At 40.4% G+C, this 19,114-nt stretch overlaps 1 protein-coding gene across 1 annotated transcript; it reads right to left on the bottom strand.

Annotated features, from left to right (window-relative positions):
• Positions 1 to 2,042: 2,042 nt before the first annotated feature.
• Positions 2,043 to 10,343, bottom strand: slco1d1 (solute carrier organic anion transporter family, member 1D1). The gene is made up of 15 exons (XM_026147445.1): positions 10,101 to 10,343; positions 9,818 to 9,924; positions 7,836 to 7,977; positions 7,492 to 7,624; positions 7,116 to 7,240; positions 6,804 to 6,950; positions 6,420 to 6,518; positions 5,704 to 5,952; positions 5,151 to 5,315; positions 4,472 to 4,667; positions 4,151 to 4,316; positions 3,837 to 4,018; positions 2,927 to 2,991; positions 2,724 to 2,841; positions 2,043 to 2,523 (listed from the first exon to the last, which is right to left on the bottom strand). Exons 2-15 carry the CDS (start codon positions 9,866 to 9,868, stop codon positions 2,313 to 2,315), a joined length of 2,049 nt encoding a protein of 682 aa, XP_026003230.1. The 5' UTR covers positions 9,869 to 9,924; positions 10,101 to 10,343; the 3' UTR covers positions 2,043 to 2,312.
• Between the last annotated feature and the right edge of the window lie 8,771 nt (positions 10,344 to 19,114).

Here is a 19,114-nt window from a genome sequence, read left to right as displayed (position 1 = left end):
AAGCTTGGCTAAGAGAGTTCAGGCTGTGTCGAAGAATAAAGGTGGTCATAAAGAATTGTACAAATTCTTACTTTGTCTTGTATATTGTATTTACCTGTTAGTTTGTCACTATTAATTGCAACTCTTTTTTAAATAATGTAACATATTGTAGAGCTTGTTGATTCATAACTTAGTGAGTGTATAGAGAATTCTGTCACTTTTAGAGTGAAAGGATAAAATGAGTTGTTATTCAAAAAAATGCAGAACAAAATGTATCTGGACAAAACTGGTCTTTAATGCAAGAGATATTTTTCAAGGACAAAAAAGAAATTGTAAAAAGGTTGAAAAGATTTCCAAACAACATGTACGGGCAAACTCAAATATATCCAACACTATATAGAACTCATCATTATTGCTAGTAATTTTGTCTAGTGATTGATAATACATTCAGACAACAACCATGGTGTAGGAAAGTAAAACAAAATAAAATCCACGTTCTCATTTATCCCACTCACTCTTAGTCCACTGCCTCAACCATTACGAACTTTTTCCAAGCAAACACTGTTGAGTCGAGGATTCTGGGAACTCTCATGACCTTTGGATTTGTGTGTTACAATGTGATGTAACATATGTGTCTGAAAGGCAACCTTTTCAGAATAAAGGTTACCTCAAGCTGTTAAATGCAACTAACTTTCAATGGCCCCCTCATCTTCCTCTCCTTCATGGCTCAAAATGCATGTGCATTAAAAAAATGTGTGTCAAAGTTTGTGAGGTATTAAACTGGAAACATGGCTGATAAGCTCGTCTGGAGCTGGTGCAGAACAGTCTCTGAATGGCTAATGAGCCTTCACAATCAGTTTGATTAGCACGTATATAAAGCAGCTCAATTATTCATATTTCAGGAGGGACATTCAAACAATGAATTCACATTTTCAGTGGACACTGAGATCCTATTCTGTATGTTTATTTGACAACATGTAAATGTCTGTCACATCTACTGTAACTTAGTACAAATAAACTTATAGACTTAATAAAATAATATGTTACTCTACTAATTTCACATTTTAGGAAATATGCTAAGTCCATTCTCTAACTTAGTAAGAACCGGACTTAGAATATTTCCTAAAAATTACTGTTGCAGCAAGGCTAGCTGTAACATCAAGGATCTCTAAGACACAGTTAGCGATATGCTGTTTGTCTTCGTAGTTGTAAATCAAAGTCACTGGTGCTAGTTAGGAAATACTGTAGCACAGCTAACTCTCCGTGACTTCTGGAGTTTCTATTCTACATGGCTTGAGCAGATGTGAGATTTAGAGATGCTAGAGGTGTTTGTTACCTTTAGACAGCTACCTATTTTTCCATGTTTCTACTCTTTGTGTTATACTAAGGTAAGAGACTTCACATAGACAAAGGAGTGGTATTGATTTTTAGAAAACTGCACATAAGTGTATTCCCCCAAAACTTTATATTGTATATTTATGAAATTAACTAATAAAAAAATATTACCAGGTTATGCTACCACAAGCAGTATGTGGTACATATAGTATATACATGTCTATCAAACTAGTACTCCACAAAATCACTTTTAAAATAAGCTTGTAGGGTAAGACATTGTTAGCTTTACCTGACCTAATGCTGCTTGAGTTTAAACAGAGGATCAGAGACAAGCTTGTTTTGAAAATCTGACACGTTTTCTTCTTACTTTGTCTCAGCATACATGAACTGTGTGTTTCTGCTCAGGTGTGTTGCTGACAGATATTAAGAAAAGCATGTGTCCCTGCTCTGTTTTCTTGACTGCATGTTCTTGTACTGCAGGGGTGTCAAACTCAAATACACAGTGGGCCAAAATTCAAAACTGGAACAAGGTCGCGGGCTAACGTTAATATTTACTGAAAAAAAAATCTTCCTCCAGATTTAAGAATGAATCTTTTCTTATGGACTCAAACAAGTTTTGCTGAAAAACTGAATATGGAACAAGCAAAGCTTAATACTAAACAATATATATATTAGCTGTATAATACCAGTAGGCCAGCTCTAATAATAATTTAGTATTGGCTTCGCGGGCCAAATGTAATTAGGCTGCGGGCCAAATTTGGCCCGCGGGCCAGAGTTTAACACCTATGATGTACTGTATAAAATGTGTCATTTTAGTTTTATTAAGCTTTGTTACATTTTAGAGCTTTGTTACATTTTACCCGAAAGAACAAGGTTTACTGCTTAATTCCGAAAAGTACTGATGCTGTAGAATGACCAATATTTGGTCCAGTATGGATGCGGCACAATATTCAGGCATTCACTTATATTTAACAATAGTGTGGTCTTCCTAAAACACATTAAATAGTGCACTCCGTGCCCATGTCGTCTATGTCTGCAATGTTGATATTGGCATGTCCATTGGTCACTGCATTACTCTCCTGTCCATTTTCTTTGGACTGATTCTTCAGTGCTATTTTCTTCTGTCGCTTGACAATGCTGTAGTAGAGGTAGCCCCACACTGTGTTGGCCAAGAAGTAGAGTCCAGTAATCATTCCTAGGTATGTAAGTCTGAAAGTAAAGTACATCGTAACAAATTACTGAAAATATTTGTACAAGTCAAACTGTCTGTGTACAAGTTTAGGTACACAAAATTCTATAAAATATAAAGATTGTCACTTCACTGGTTAGAAATCCCTGCATTGAGGTAATTAAACTGTGGTACATTACAAGTGACATATTCAAGCACAATGATGAAGATTTAATTGTACCTAAACGCATTAGCATTATAGAGTCTGCATGCTCCACGGCCACCGCAATGCTTCGTACCCCACTTCAAACAGGTTCGGTCAATCAGTGCTCCAAAATATATAGGTGGAGGGATGCCACCTGTAAAACAAATCACATGTGATTAAAAAACAGTTTTACCCCTAAAGGCTCGATGTGTGGGTTGGGTTTTAGTTTTAGTACTCACCCAGAGTTCTTACGATCAGTGTCTGCATACCCAAAGCCAGCGACTTCAAGTCTGGTTGTATAGACCTGAATTGTTGACCAAATTATACCATATCAGATACACATGTGAGCATTAAAACACACAATAAGGTGGTATCAGATTGGAACTTGAAATTCAATTAATATCGTATCAGATAATTTAAAGAGTAAAAAAAAAAAAGAAATCATCAACTGGCAAAATTTATGGCAATTGTAGGCATATTTAGTGTACATAGTGGTTCTCTTTTTTAAAAAGAGAGTTGCTAACTTTTTCCTAATACATTTTAAAACAACAGGTCTTTTGAGGAGTAGATCTCCTTTGGTTCCAGTTTCAGTGATACCATAAACAGTATATGGTACATATAGTGCTGGGGAGTAATGGAATACATGTACCGGCGTTACATATTTAAAATACTAAATATGAGTCACTCTATTCCATTACAGTTACTGTTTAAAAAGGTGGTATTCAGAATACAGTTACTTTGTTGAAATAAATGGATTACACAGCGGTCTTTTCTTCAGTTGTTATTCAAAAGAATGAGGTCCAGAGGCCCCTTTACTACAGTTCGGAGGCGCGGGCCCGGCGTGGACCCGTTTTATATCCATGCAGAATAGTTTTCTATACAAGATTGCTGCAAGTTTTCAGAATACGTTACTCTCATTGAGTAACATAATGGAATACATTACAAGTACATTTTGGGGCATGTATTCTGTAATCTGTAGTGGAATATGTTTTAAAAGTAACCTTCCCAACACTGGGTACATATTGTATATACATGTTTGCCAAACTATGACTCCAAAAAAAATGGATTTTTGTTACCCCTAAAAGCTTGAACATCTGCTTAACCACAAACTTAGAAGCAGATGTTCTTTAGTCAAATTGTGTCTCGCACCTGAGCAGAACAATGTATCCTGGCGTTCCTCCACAGGCAGAAATGTAGGACCCAATTACAGACAACGCCATGTAGATTTTAAATTTTATGTCACAATCATCCTTCCTGGGACACTGGCCCAGCACTGCAGATGCGTTTGCAGCTAGTCCTGCCTCATTAATGCAGGTGCAGTTATGAAACACCTAAAAACCAAGAAGAAAAAGTTAAAAATCAGCCTTAATTGTGGTCTGTCGGTGAGTTTGAGCTGTTTTTTAGTTTATTCACAGTAAATCTTTATCTGTTCTAAGCTCTCTGTTTGTCTAGACCATCATCACCATTTCTTTGCCCATTCCGGTGGAGGTCTGGCAGCCGGCCAGGCAGGGTGAGGCATAAGTCATGCCGTTGTATGCACAGACCGGGTCCCAGTGCTTCACTGAGCAGAAGCAATGTCCATTGCACTGAGACAGCAAAGTCTGTGGGTTGTAGGACACTTGAGGGACTCTGGTACAGACAGACAAGTAAAGACACATTAACACTGTCAGTGGAGACATTTATGAGCATATTTTTAGTTTATAAGACTAAAATAAACTATTTAACTTCCAAAAATTTAGTGTAACCTAGCTTAACAAATAGGCTTGTGTGTCCATTCCACTCACCTCTGATATGACATGCTGAGACCAGCCACCTCTGCATTTTCACACTGGACGAAAATCTGAACGGCAAGCAGGCAAAACGACCCCAAAGAAGCACTAATTGCCACCCTGGCTGCTCCAACAATACCCAACTTGAAACGCTTCAGCAAAAAACCTCCAGTGATGAAACCCAGAGCTACCGCTGGCAGGTTCAATATACCTACAAGGAAGGATAGAAAAGTTATAAACATGAACCTTTTCAGTGTGTCAAAATTGCAGCAATGTACCATAAGCAGACTTTGCAGGTCTACTTATGTCCATTCATGCGCAGAGTACTGAGTACACACAAAAGTTGTTTGCATTAAATGGTTTTGTTCAGCAGCCAACGTATAACGTTTGGTGATAGAACAATTCATATTCTAACAATAACCCTGCCGGTTAGCCACTTGGTAATTAAATGCTACTTGACAAACATTCTAGCTCACACACACACACACACACACACACACACACACACACACACACACACACACACACACACACACACACACACACACACACAGAAAAGGAGTAGTTCTTGCATTTTCAGTCTGCCTTATCACTCGCAATCAGACTTCCCTTCAATAACATCATTGTTTCAGTTGCCTTGGGCTACATAGTGAAGAAAACAGAAAGTGAATGAAAGCCAGTTTTTGCTCCGTACCTATGAGGAAAATGGCTTTGGTGGCTGACTGGCCGTAGACTTGCTCTATGTACTTTGGCTTGAAGGTGATCAGGCCAATAAAGCCGTTGACAATCACGAGGGAGGCAAGGATAATCAGCGAGTAGATTCTGTTTCTGAAGAGTCGCTTCAGAGATGGAATGAAATCTGGTGAAGTGCAAAGCACATCAAAGAGAAGAGGAAAATACTTTTATAGACACATAAAACTAAGTAAATATAAAGTAAAATAAAAATATTATTGCTGTGTTAAAATATTGTATAAACTATCTATTAGCAGGATAGGGGTTGTAAGGCATGCCTGATTGTAATGACATAAATTACCTCATTACTAAACCTCGTTTTCCCAGTGAGAATGTACTATTTATCATGTTTAATGCTTTTCATGATGGATTTTTTGAGATCAAAATTTAATAATAATCTCAAATTATACTAAATGGGAATTTGAATCTAGCAGTTATATCTACAAAATTATGCATTTTCACGAGACTTTCTTAAAGATCTGTTAGGATAAATGCTCTACTGAGCAGTGAATTACCTTTAGCCATTTCCTGAAATTTGACTTTCTCCTGGGTTTCCTCTGGCAGGAATTGTTCCTGCTCGGTCTTTGTTGCAAGCTCTGTGCTTTTGCTTTGAATTTCCTCTTGCTCTTGCCCTTGCTTGGGTAAAGACTTTGGAAGGAAAAAAAATGGGATACTAGACAGTAGAACCACTGTGCCAGTCACTATGAAGCCCAGCCACCAGGCTCCCACCCAGCGGGAGTCCTTATAGGTGATGGTGATGGTGTCTGGAAGAAGGGGAAAGGCAAAGACCGCAGGTTATTACAGACATTTTATGTGTAGGACTTTTATAAGTGACTTCTAAGCCCTTTCATCATAACAGCTTAGTCATTTTTAGAAGTATGGAGGCAGTTCTCTGGCTCAGGGAATGTCAATAGCTCTAATCCAAGTAGTGAAGGAAGAGTTTATGTCAACTATGTCAACAGGATGAAGTGTTGTGAAATCCTCTTGCTTCTGGTAGACCCATAATTACTCAGTAAAGAAATGGTTTGACTTTTGTAATGTCATGTTGCGTTAGAAAGTCCAAATGGAAGAAAACATTTTGCTAAATTGAGACACGAATGAGTTTCAGTGTTGCTCAAGTCAACCAGAAGTCTTCTCTGCCTAATTAAACACTTCATTCAGGATATTACTAACATCGCAGGTAAACATTATTGTTACACAATATTAAAAATTACTTTTTGTAATACCATACCTAAATTCACAAATCCAGTGTCCACATAAATCTTGGAAAGGAAGGACCCAAGCATGAAGCCAAACATAGGTCCCAAGATTCCTACTGTATGGATGCAGGCTGGCAAACGGAGCGGAAAAGAGAAGATAAGTATTGAGCAGTTTGAGATTTGGCCATGATGGAGGAGTACAGCGGCCTTCTGAACTGTTTAGGATTTTAGGCAGTGAGGAAACACCAAGGGATAATTGAGTACAAGGTCAAAGAAATGTCAAAAAACAGAGGGTAATATGTCAAAGTTCATGATACAGCAGTTATGAAAAAATGGATAAAATAATAAATATAAGTGGATAGTATTAAAATGCATGAAAACAGTGAAAGACAGCAAAACCGTAAATGATGACTAACCCAAATAAAAAGGGGTGTTCTCTTCTCTGGAGAAGTCATCCAGATAGGAAATTCCCAGTGGCATGACGGGAGTCTCTCCAATTCCTCGCAGCATGTTTCCCAAGAATACATAGATCCACATGGGTGAACCAGCAGCCTTTTCACACTCTGGGGGGCGGGGGGAGAAACTTGACTTTACATTGTGCATATCATGAACGGAATAGTGTATAAAATCTAAAACAGAAAAATGACTAAAATCACCCCGAAACAGTCTATTTCAGACTTGAGTGATCTTACTTCTGATCCATTGCAGGGAATGTGGCTGCTAAATACCTAATTTGGTCTCTGCATCAAGTGTGTCATCTGCATCAGTCATGCTGTGGTTGGACAGACAGGGCAGGATGGTCTCAGTGCTGTTGACAGCAGCTTTGTGAGACACACTGGTCTCATATTTATACCTGGAAAATATTCAAAGTATTATCTGAAAATTGTGAAACATGTAAGTACACATACTCCTTCATTTCTTGGATGCTATAGAACACACATGCACTTTTAGCCATTTTATGCGATTACAGCTTTTGGGCATTTATGAATCTTATCAAACATTTCCAGTCTTTATTCTCTGGGAGCTCAACATAACTCTTAGTAATCTGATTATTTGATTGGTTCATTGTTATATTCATGAAGAAGAAGGAAACTTTGTACTGACAGTCCCTGGAAGAAGTGAGGCAGGGCTACAAGGAAGGATCCCACAGCCATGATCAGACAACCAATTCCAATCAGTCTGGGACGATGGAGCTTGGCACCAAAGTAGCTCACAAAGGCGATGATGAGCAGGTTGCCTGTAGAGAAGAATTAAAAATAACTAAGAATGATTATGGAATGAATCAATGAACAGCTACAGTCTTTGCCAGGCATGAGAGTTCAGCAGTCTGCTTATCTTTATAACATAACCTGAAATTTGTGCTTTGTAGTCAATAAATTAGATAAATTCCTGTAGTTGATATAAACCATAATGCTAACATGCTGCATTCAGTATAAAAAAGCGCATACCCATTTCGAAGCTGCCATCTATAACACCAATCAGGGAGCTTGGGATATCAAACCGTCTTTCAATCTGTGTGATGGAGCTCTTCATGTAAGCTCCAGCAAAGGCTTTGGCAAAATATACAAATGCCAGGGAGGCCAGGAAGAGCTGGAAAACACACATAACCAGTTAGATTGAGCTTTTCTAGATTTAATTGGACTGGATTACTGGAAAGAGCTGCCAAATGGTTTCTCAGAATTTCTTTAAACAGTCAAAATGATTGTTGTGACCTGGATGATTGAATTGTAATCCCTTCTTCTGATGTGACCTATAGGGAGGTGAATGACAGTGTTTCCCATAATAGAATCAACTCACACACTAAACATACCCACAGCACTTCACAAATGCTTTTACCAGTGATTTACATTAAGTGACATTTGATGGGATTAGTGTACTGATACCAGAATAAGAGTGGTTACAACAGATTTTAAAAACCCACCACACTAATTTATCACTTATTAATCATCTTTCCTGAACTGATCTTGTCAAAGTTGTAGCACACACCACTGGGAGTAATAGATGATCCCACTATTGATCCCATCAGGGTAAAACATTAAGCACTAGACAAACTCTGTTTATTGTTTCTAACAATCGCTAGCTACCTACCCAAAGTACGAATCAAGACCAAGACCATTGGTGATAAATCCCTTTCAGTTAGATTGGTTAGTCCTCTTTCTAAGAAATATCTTTTCTTGTAATGAGCAAGTATATTCTTTACAAATATAAGAACATGTATGCAAGCTTTGCAACCAGTTTAGGTAATGTTAGAAACAATTCTCTTTGTATTGCAGCCAAAAAGCCTCTTTTTTGGTTGCAATACAAAAAAACCCTAAAAAAGAAAACCCATAACTTGTAAAATGTTAAACAGACAGCAAACAATTTGCTATAGATGTGCACTGTGTTCTACATTTTAAAAAGTGTTTAGCATAATATAATGTATCCTGCTTGATGAAAAGCTAATCACTGAACACATTCTTTTCTTAACTATCTCACTGAATTAATAATAATAATGGATTGGATTTATATAGCGCTTTTCAAGGCACCCAAAGCGCTTTACAATGCCACTATTCATTCACTCTCACATTCACACACTGGTGGAGGCAGCTACAGTTGTAGCCACAACAACTGACAGAAGCGAGGCTGCCATATTGCGCCATCGGCCCCTCTGGCCAACACCTGTAGGTGGCCGGGACAGAGAGCCTGGGGATTGAACTGGCGACAGATGTGCTTCCCAACCCCCTGAGCCACGGTCGCCGAATTGAACCCCTTAAACCTTTGGACCATAAAATAATTGATAGAAAATTGAAAATGGAGTGTTTATTGAGCCTTCTGGCAAAATGTAAAAAATATTTACTACATCAGGCATTTTAAAAAAAAATTTTTTGCAATTTGTTCCTTAAAAAAGCATCGTGCATTCATTTTGGTTTTTCGTTTTTTTTTTTGTTTGTTTGTCTTCTGAAGACTTCTGACAAAAAGCCGTGAATCAATTATTATTTTTATTTTAGGAATGCAAGCCTTGCATCCAGCTTTACGTTTGACAGTAAGATCGTTAATGATTGAAAAGGGACTCGAGTTGAAGGTCACAGAACAAACTGTGAATGATCACAAACAGTTTGGGGACATTTCAGTCTTTCCCAAGGGGTGCTGGTGACTTTTTGTTGAAAACAACACAATGCAAACAAGCAAAGAAACACACCAAAATCACCCTACCGCCTACTGGTGTTGGCCAGAGGGGCCGATGGCGCGATATGGCAGCCTCGCTTCTGTCAGTTGTTGTGGCTACAACTGTAGCTGCCTCCACCAGTGTGTGAATGTGAGAGTGAATGAATAGTGGCAGTGTAAAGCGCTTTGGGTGCCTTGAAAAGCGCTATATAAATCCAATCCATTATTATTATTATTCACGTTTACATTTAAATTTCCAGTCATTAAAGCAGTGAGGGTTTCTGACCTTAAGCTTGGAGCAGCATGCCTCACGTGTTTTCTTGGATTCTACGCTCATGATGCTGCCGTGCTTCAGAGAAATCCAGGACAGTAGAAAATGGAATAGCACAAGACCTGAAAAGCCACAACAAGATTACGAGCAGGAAAAAAAACCCTAACGTTGTCTAGATACTGTCTCAGGTAGTAACATCCTAAAAGGTGTATAGCTGCAGTGCATTGATTTGTTTCCAGAGTTTGCCCCAAAAAGATCAACGCAACTATTTTGTCTCAAAAAAAAAAAGTGCACTTACCTGACAACCAGCAGTGGTCCTCTGAGGGATGGCGGTGGAAGGCAGACTGTCCCTTTGCATAGGACTTTGTGCTGAAAACGGGAGTCTTATCTTTAACAAATTACAAGTGAACATCACCTGTAATCAGTAACTCAGCCACTCATGTGAGGTTGTTTTCATGTCAATATCATCCAACCCCTTCAACTCTCACACACAGCCACTCGTTCACACAAGTACAAATGTGACAGCGGTGGTGGCTTTCGTCGAGTGATTGTATGAACAGCATCTAAAGGTTCAGAAGTTCACTGAACACACAAACACACACACACAGATATTCACAGACCCGCACATCCTCCTCTGAGAACTTCATAAGCCTCCTGAGTAGCCATCCTGTTGAACAGACAACAAACAGCAGCATGAAACGGGTCAAAACTTATTGTAATACAAACCTGCTGTTTCTGTTGGTCTGCTGCTTTCAAAGTGAAATACTTTCCTCCTCCGGAGAAACTCGGCCTTTTTGTACGGTTGGGTGCCTCAAAGATGTGATCAAAGTCTTCCTGTCCTATTGATAGCCTTTAACAATGGTTTTCTCTCTGCTTGTCCTTCTCAGTGAGTACGGCAAATCACATCAAATCACAATGACTTGTCACCTTTGTGAGACAGATTGGAAACTTGTCAATAAAGCTGTGAAATGATGGGTTTTTTTTAAGGTTAACAGTTGTTTGTTAAACTATCTGCAAACATCATGGTTATTGTAAATTTGCAGCAAAATAATGTGTAGTGCATCTGGACACTGGATGGATATAAAGTGTGTTTGTAATAGTGGGAAGGGGTGACTGTTTCACTGCATTAGCACTGCACATTTAAAAGAATTAGGCCTAAGATCAGTTCTCACATATCGCTTTGTGGGAGTGTTATTTTATTATTATTATTATTATTATTATTAGCTAACTTTGAATTTAAAAACACATCTGAGAAAAGTTGGGATATGGGCATGTTTACCACTGTGCAGCATCCCCTCTTCTTTTGGCAACTGACGAATGTTGTTTCATTCTTATCTGATATTGGACTCTTACTGCTCAACAGCCCTTGGCCTTCTTTGTCATATGTTTAGTTTTGTAATGTGCTTCGGCACATTTCCAGTTGGTGAAAGGTCTGGACAGCAGACAGACCATTTAACCCTTGTATGGTGTTCGGGTCTGTGAGATCCGTGTTCAGTTTTTTTCAAAAGAAAAATTAAACAATTAATTATTTTTTCACGTGGAAATGTGTTGTGTCTTTCCACTCACTCCACTTGATTATAACTGATTTATTTATAACATTTTATATAAAAGAAAAACGAGAAGCACATTAATTCATAAATGTGATCTAACAAAGGTAAAGGGAAAAAATTAACCATGTTTGCTGTTCATATGTCTTGTAATTGGGATGAAGTAAACATCTGTTGAGTAATTTAACATAAAATTGTTTGATAGTGTTAATTTGGAAAGCCAAAACTCTAGCGGGTCCACCAGACCCATGAACACTGGCTGAGTAACAAAAATACGAACACCACACAAGGGTTAAGCACCTGGAGTCCTGTACCACAGAGCCCTGGTGTTGTAATAGATACAGTTTGTGGTTTAGCTTTGTCTTGCTGAAGTATGCAACCCCCCAAAAAGCCATCTAAATGGGATATGTCATTTTAAAATCTGCCAAAATATTTCAGCACTGATGGTGCCTTTCCATGCATTCCCATCAAGGATCCAGGCTTTTGAAAACAAGCTACAGCATGAAGAAGAACAAGAAGTACTGGAAGTGAAGGTATGGCGCCCACAGAGCCCTGATCTCAGCATCAGGGTGTCTGGGATTACATGAAGAGACAGAAGGATGTGAGGAAGCCTACATCCACAGAAGATCTGTGGTTACTTTTCCAAGATGTTTGGAACAACCTACCAGCCCAGTTCCTTCAAAAACTCTGTGCAAGTGTACGTATAGACAAACAGCAAACATGGCTCTCTGAGTCATGGTGGGGACCAAGATAATAAGCAGACTGGACTTACATCAGTTGCAGTTCAGGAGATTCGGGCACCAAACCTCTCAGTGGTTGAATGAGAATGTGCTGCATTATGTTGATATTGGAGGGGACGGGAAACTGATTCACTCAACAAAATAGCTACATTCCACATTGTCCTGAGGGATGTTATGTTATTTAGCTGAAGATGGAGATATATATAAGTCAAGAGACATTTTCACATTTGCAATTGGTCCAAAATTTAGCAACCGCTGTGCCTTTTAACTAGAAACTGTAAATTACTCAAATTTAAGTAGGAATGAGGAAAATCATGATTAAACTTTTAACTTCTTTGCATGCAATAAATACTTAATAGTTTTCAGGATCCCTGGATGAGATCCTGAAAGAGACATTTATCCAGGTATTTCTGATTGTTGGAGCAGGGAATCAGGAAATGGAGAGGACAGTTGGGTTGGAGTAGCCTTCTTCCGCATGCTGAATGTGTCACGATCCTGGATCTTCTAACCCAGCATTATGAGTTTTAGTTTATTTTTATGTTTAAGTCCTTTATGTTTTCTAAGTTCATTCCTATTATGCCTAGGTTGTCATTACAGTTCTTAGTTATTAGATTCCCCCTGTGTCTTCCTACCCCTATGTTAAGTCTCCCTTGCCCTTCGTGTGTTTCATGTCAGCATGTCTTTTGTTAAGTTCATGTTGTCAGGTCTGTGTTTCATTATGTTTCCTGTTTTATTTTGAAGGTCTGTGTCCTATGTCAATGTAGACAGCTTTGCTTCCTTTGTCTCGTTATGTCAGACTAGTTTCAGCTGTTTCCCCATGAGTTTCCACTTCCCATAATCACCCTTGTGTGTATTTAGTCTCTGTGTTTCTGTTCATTCTTTGTCTGGTCGTCTGTGTTCGCGTCATGTTCTCCATGCCATGTTTCATATTACAGGTTTTTCATGTTGTTTGTTTAGTTCTCCCAGTTTAGGTTAATGTTAGTTTTACTTCAGTTTGCCTTGCCCTTTGTTTGTACCTTTTTTACCAGCCTCGTTAAACGGCTCGCTTTTTATTAATCCAAGTTTTGTTCCACATTCCTTTTGTGTCTGCATTTTGGGTCCACTCTTCTCAATACATACAGTCTGCCTCAGCCAGACTGTGACAGAATGCACAAGCCAGTTTAGTTTTTGGTAGGCTTCATAGGTATTGAATAACTCCACAGCCAAAGCAGTGGTGTGATGAAGTGGTGCAAGTTTACCTTCACAACACTCGAGAAAGAGAAAATCACCACAGCAGATGAGATGCCACATGATACAGAGAATCCAGCTGTTTCCACCCTGGCCTCCGCAACAATGCACTCCATCATCTCCTAGTACTTTAACTAGATCTCTAGTTTGTGCAGCAGATGCTGGGGACAGCACCTTATCTGTGCCCACAGCACTGCCTGTGACAGCTTTCACCAAATGAACCCTTGGCATATTTTAGCGTTGCTGCTATGTAATGTTCAGTTTCCACTACCTTCTAGACTGTTAAAGATGATAGCTGTGATTTATAATAACACTTAAAAACATAAAACTACATGCTTTTTTTCATCTGTTTCTGTAGAGAGCAACAAATTCCTTTTTATCTACCTCGGGAATTTACATCGGTCATTGTAAGTGCCGTTTATATTCCACCACAAGCGGACACGGTCACCGCCTTATGCGAGCTGCATGAGGCACTCACACAGCACCAGACACAACACCGGGACGCTGCGCTTATTGTGACGGGGGACTTTAATCCGGTTGTTCAGTCTGACGTCACTAGCCGTGTCTGGGTCTAAACTCCGCTGCAGGTCCATATATCAAACGATCACTATGGCATTACTGAGAGTTGAAAAACTGTCTAAAGTCTTTCATCTTTAATAAAATGATCAGTGTTCTGCTCTACCAGGTGTAACAATTGAGTTTAACATCCAGGCATCCATGAAAACGGAATTTATGACATTTAACGGAGTTAGAAGTTAGCAGGGAGTTAGCTCGCTAGCTTCTATCTAAATACAATATAGCATGTCCTGACTGCGGGGTTTTGGAAACAAATTAAAACGTACAGCTCTGTTATAACTTCCAGCATAAATGAAGACAGAAAACTAAACAGCAGTGACGTTTGTAGGGTTACTGAAGTTGGGCTAGCTGGTATATAATGATGTGCTACGTGACCGCTAGCAACACAGCTATGTTAGCATAATATAAACAAGCTAACTTTTTTCCCACTCGATAAAAGTTAACGTGAGTGTTCTCGGTGGTCAGGAACAAATGTAATCGCATGGCAGGATGCTGTAAAAGGACCAAACTTCAGCCAGGAGAACAACTGAGATAATCCATCCTCAATACGAGGTTAGTCATTCATGGGCTGGGCTGTAGTTACATCCTAAGGTTTTAAAAACTGAGCTTAAATAAATGATTAGCGGTAATAAAAGCCGAGGGAGGTCAACAGGGATCACTGACTGTTTTAGGAGCTTTTTGAGATCAAATAGAAGAAAATACAAAACATTAAACATGTTAACAACACAAAAGCCATATTAAACGCAGACTACTTTAGACCCGGAAGTAGGATTCGTCGCGTCATCACTGAACAACCGGATAGCGCCAACCTCAAACGCGCAGCGCCGAACTTTTATCAACACATCACCTGCCCCACCAGGGGTGAAAGGACACTGGACCAATGCTACACTACGGTCAAGGATGGCTACAAGGCACAATCCCGCCCCCCGTTTGGCAAATCTGATCACGCCGCCATCTTCCTCATGCCAAAATACAAACAAAGGCTGAAACAGGAAGTTCCGGTTCAGAGGAAGGTCGCGCGCTGGACGGATCAATCGGTGGCCGCGTTACAGGACGCACTCGATGACGCAGACTGGGGCATGTTCAGAAACGGCTCCGACGATGACGTCAACGTGTTTACGGAAGCGGTTGTGGGATTCATCGGGAAACTAGCGGATGATACCGTGGAGACAATGACTATCACAACGTTTCCCAACCAGAAGCCGTGGGTGGATAAAACCATCCGCGACGCTCTGAGATCCCGCACCGCTGCCTACAACACGGGACTCATGACGGGGGACATGGACCCGTACAAAGCCGCGTCATATAACGTGCGGAGGGCGGTGAAAGAGGCGAAGCAGCGCTACGGGAGGAAACTAGAGTCACAACTCCAACAGAGTGACTCTAGGAGCCTGTGGCGGGGACTAAGGACAATAACGGACTATAAAGCACCAACAACCGGTATGACGAACGCAGCCGTGACTCTGGCAGACGAGCTGAACACTTTCTATGCTCGCTTCGAGGCTGCAGCTAAGGTCTCCAACAATGCTAGTGTTAGCGGCGCTAACGGCTGCAGACAGGAAGATACTGCCAGCACCGGAAACGTGCTCGTCATCTCCGAGCATGAAGTAAGGAGAGCCTTCAAGAGAGTGAACACCAGGAAAGCAGCAGGACCAGACGGCATCCCAGGTCGTATCCTCAGAGACTGCGCATACCAGCTAGCTCCTGTGTTCACTGAGATATTCAACATCTCTTTATCTCAGTCGGTGATCCCCACATGCTTCAAAGAGTCCATCATTGTTCCTGTCCCGAAGAAACCCCACCCTGCTTCTCTCAATGACTATCGCCCTGTAGCCCTCACCTCAGTAGTGATGAAGTGCTTTGAACGCCTGGTCAGAGACTTCATCATTTCTTCACTACCAGACACACTGGACCCACTACAGTTCGCTTACCGTCCAAATCGTTCCACAGACGATGCCATCTCTCATCTCCTCCACACATCACTCACTCACTTGGACACTAGAAGGGGGAATTATGTTAAAATGCTCTTCATAGACTACAGCTCTGCATTTAACACCATAATTCCCTCCACACTCACCACCAAGCTGGAGCATCTGGGACTCAGCTCATCTATGTGTCAGTGGATCTCCAACTTCCTAACTGGCAGACCACAGGCAGTAAGGATGGGCGGACGTGTCTCAGCCTCCACCACTCTCAGCACTGGAGCCCCCCAGGGGTGTGTTCTGAGCCCCCTGCTGTACTCTTTGTACACATATGACTGTGTGGCCACTACCAGCTCCACCACCATCATCAAGTTTGCTGACGACACCGTCGTGGTGGGCCTGATCTCTGATAACAACGAGACGGCCTACCTGAAGGAGATTAGGAATCTGGAGAACTGGTGCCAGAGGAACAACCTCCTTCTAAACGTCAGTAAGACAAAGGAGCTGATAGTGGACTTCAGCACTAAGCAGGAGAGGAACTACCAAACCCCCGTCATCAACGAGTGCCCAGTGGAGAGAGTGGACAGCTTCAAATACCTCGGAGTTCACATCACGCAGGACCTGTCATGGTCCTGTCACATCAACACTGTGGTGAAAAAGGCCCGACAGCGTCTCTACCACCTCAGACGCTTGAGAGACTTCCAACTGCCCTCCAAGGTGCTCAGGAACTTTTACTCGTGCACCATAGAGAGCATCCTGGCGGGAAACATCTTAACCTGGTTCGGGAACAGCACCATGCAGGACAGACGAGCTCTAGAGAGGGTTGTGCGGTCAGCTGAGCGCACCATCCGCTCCGAGCTCCCTGACCTGCACTCAATCTACAGCAGGCGGTGCTGGACCAAGGCCAGGAAGATCGTGAAGGACCTCAGCCATCCCAACAACAGACTGTTCTCTCTGTTGAGGTCAGGAAAGCGATTCCGCTCCCTGAAGACCAACACAGAGAGACTGAGGAGGAGCTTCTTCCCGCAGGCGATACGGTCTCTCAATCACACCACCACACAGTACTGACCCACACATATGGTTCTTACACACACACTGGACTTTCTGGACTTTGGTTTTGCACAACACTGGTCACTATATTCTTCATTTCCGGTTAATACTTGTACAGCTGCTGTTATTGTGTATATATTTATTTATATTTAGATTTCTTCATACATTCTTATATAATTCTATATTGTGTATTTTGTTGTACAGTTATTTTATTTTCAACTTTAATTTATATATTTTATCTTATTCTTCCCAGTTAAATTTACCCTTCATTCTAATTTGTGTTGTACAGTTATTTCATTTTTAACCTTAATTTATATTTTATTCCTTCCTAGTTAAATTTACCCTTTTTAATTTTTCATATTTATTTCCTATCTTATTCATAGCCTTTTCCTTTTTTGTTTTCTTTAGGTCACGAGCAGTTGTCCAAGCATTTCACTACATATCGTACTGTGTATGACTGTGTACGTGACAAATAAAATTTGAATTTGATTTGATTTGATTTGAAATTCAAGTCCACAGCAAGAATGCTTGCCACAGTTTTCTTTTATATTAGGATAAAACCCAGAGGCACACTGATTATAAATGCAAAGGCAGGACTTCTGAGTATCATGACGTCATGAAGTTGATGTGTCATGAAGTGTCATGAAGTTTAATAGGCATATAATTAATGAAACATTGATAATCAAACGATAACTAATAAAAACCTGCTTTAATTCTAAACGTGCTAGTTCTATTTAGGTGTCTTTGTTTTTTTATGTTTAAGGAGAAAACCAGGCCAAAGAGTGTTGCTATAATCATCACAATTTAACATTAGTGTGTGTAAAGGTCACATATATGTAAGTTTCTGTAATAAAATGTTTAATTTAACACGACTTCACTGTGTGCTCTCTTTGGAGAACTCAAGACTCGTTTATACACCCATTCATGTACTCCTTGCTTGCTTTGCCTTTCCTTTAAATAAAGATGGTCCTATTATCACTAGAGAGATGGCTGAGCTGAGAGAGTGGTTACATTTTCCAGTGGCTCCATCTGCTGGCCTTAGCCTGCCTTTCCCTGTTAGCAGTTGCACCACCACCCTAGAAACCCTGCCTGCGTGCCTCACAATCTTTTTTTTCCATGTTTTTTTTGCCCAGCAGAACCTTCTTACACCAGAACAAACAGGAGTAAAGGAAACAATAATTTGTTAACAGTACTAGCAGAAGCAGGACATTGCCACACAATAGCCAGACAACCAGGCCACAGCCAACATGACTCTATGCTAAAATTGAAGCCCAGGGATGTTGCAAAAAGAAAGACTGTCTACCCTCCCCAGTATGTGCACATCATATATATTATATATATATATATATATTATATATTGTATTATATACTATTATATGAAAATATGTATCAAAATATCAGAGACTATATCAGATTGGTATTAGCAATACTGCCCTGTATTTACTTGGTATCAATACCAAAATCTGCAGTATCGCACAGCACTAATTAAAATGTACCTGCAAGGCTAGATACAACTGTTGAGCAACTCTTTTTGTAATTTCCAGGAAGTGTTTAATAAATGCGGAAGCAATTAAGGTCAAATCAATGTGACAGTGAACAAAAACAGAGAAGATATTTACAGAGTCTTTTGGTGATTGTCAGATGTGTTTATTTGACAGAAAACAGATTCAGTACCTTCTTTAAACACAGAAGAAAACCATCCAGTACTGCTGAATTAGATTTGAATTCTATTTAATCTAATGATTTCAAATGGCTTCATCTTGGTTTTGCTAGCTCTACATTTCAGATCCTGCTGCAAGATTCACACACACAGCTGGTGATGTGCTTGTAAGCGTATTGTCTGGTAGTCAGGTCAGAGCAGTGCAGGGTCATCGATTTCTTCTCTGAGTTCTGCTCCACGCAGCATTTGCACTCCTGCTGCAACATCAAGTCACCATTTAACACCGCAGTGAGGGGGAAGGGTTAAAAAGGACAGAGGAAGGTAATGGTTCAAGGTTCAAGGTTCTTTATTTGTCACATGCATAGTTATACAAGTATAACACACAGTGAAATGTAGCCTGACACGCTCCTCGGCATGTGCAAAAATTGGGGGGGGGGGGGGGGGGGTGTAGAGGAAGAACATTATATATATAAAAAACACCCAGCACGCCCCTGCGGGCGGTTTATCCTTCAAGCTCGGGTCCTCTACCAGAGGCCTGGGAGCTTGAGGGTCCTGCGCAGTATCTTAGCTGTTCCCAGGACTGCGCTCTT

The sequence above is a fragment of the Astatotilapia calliptera genome, chromosome 17 (assembly GCF_900246225.1).
Source record: "Astatotilapia calliptera chromosome 17, fAstCal1.2, whole genome shotgun sequence".
Classification (NCBI taxonomy): domain Eukaryota; kingdom Metazoa; phylum Chordata; class Actinopteri; order Cichliformes; family Cichlidae; genus Astatotilapia; species Astatotilapia calliptera.
The sequence above is the reverse complement of the archived record's forward strand: the minus strand, read 5'-3'. Positions and strand labels throughout refer to the sequence as shown.

Excerpts from the sequence above, each read along its gene's own strand:
- slco1d1 (XM_026147445.1), bottom strand. The coding sequence starts at position 9,868 with ATGAGCGTAGAATCCAAGAAAACACGTGAGGCATGCTGCTCCAAGCTT. Across the intron at positions 7,978-9,817 it reads CATGCTGCTCCAAGCTTAAG|CTCTTCCTGGCCTCCCTGGC; the intron begins GTCAGAAACCCT and ends TGTGTTTTCCAG. Across the intron at positions 4,317-4,471 it reads CTCAGCATGTCATATCAGAG|AGTCCCTCAAGTGTCCTACA; the intron begins GTGAGTGGAATG and ends TGTCTGTACCAG.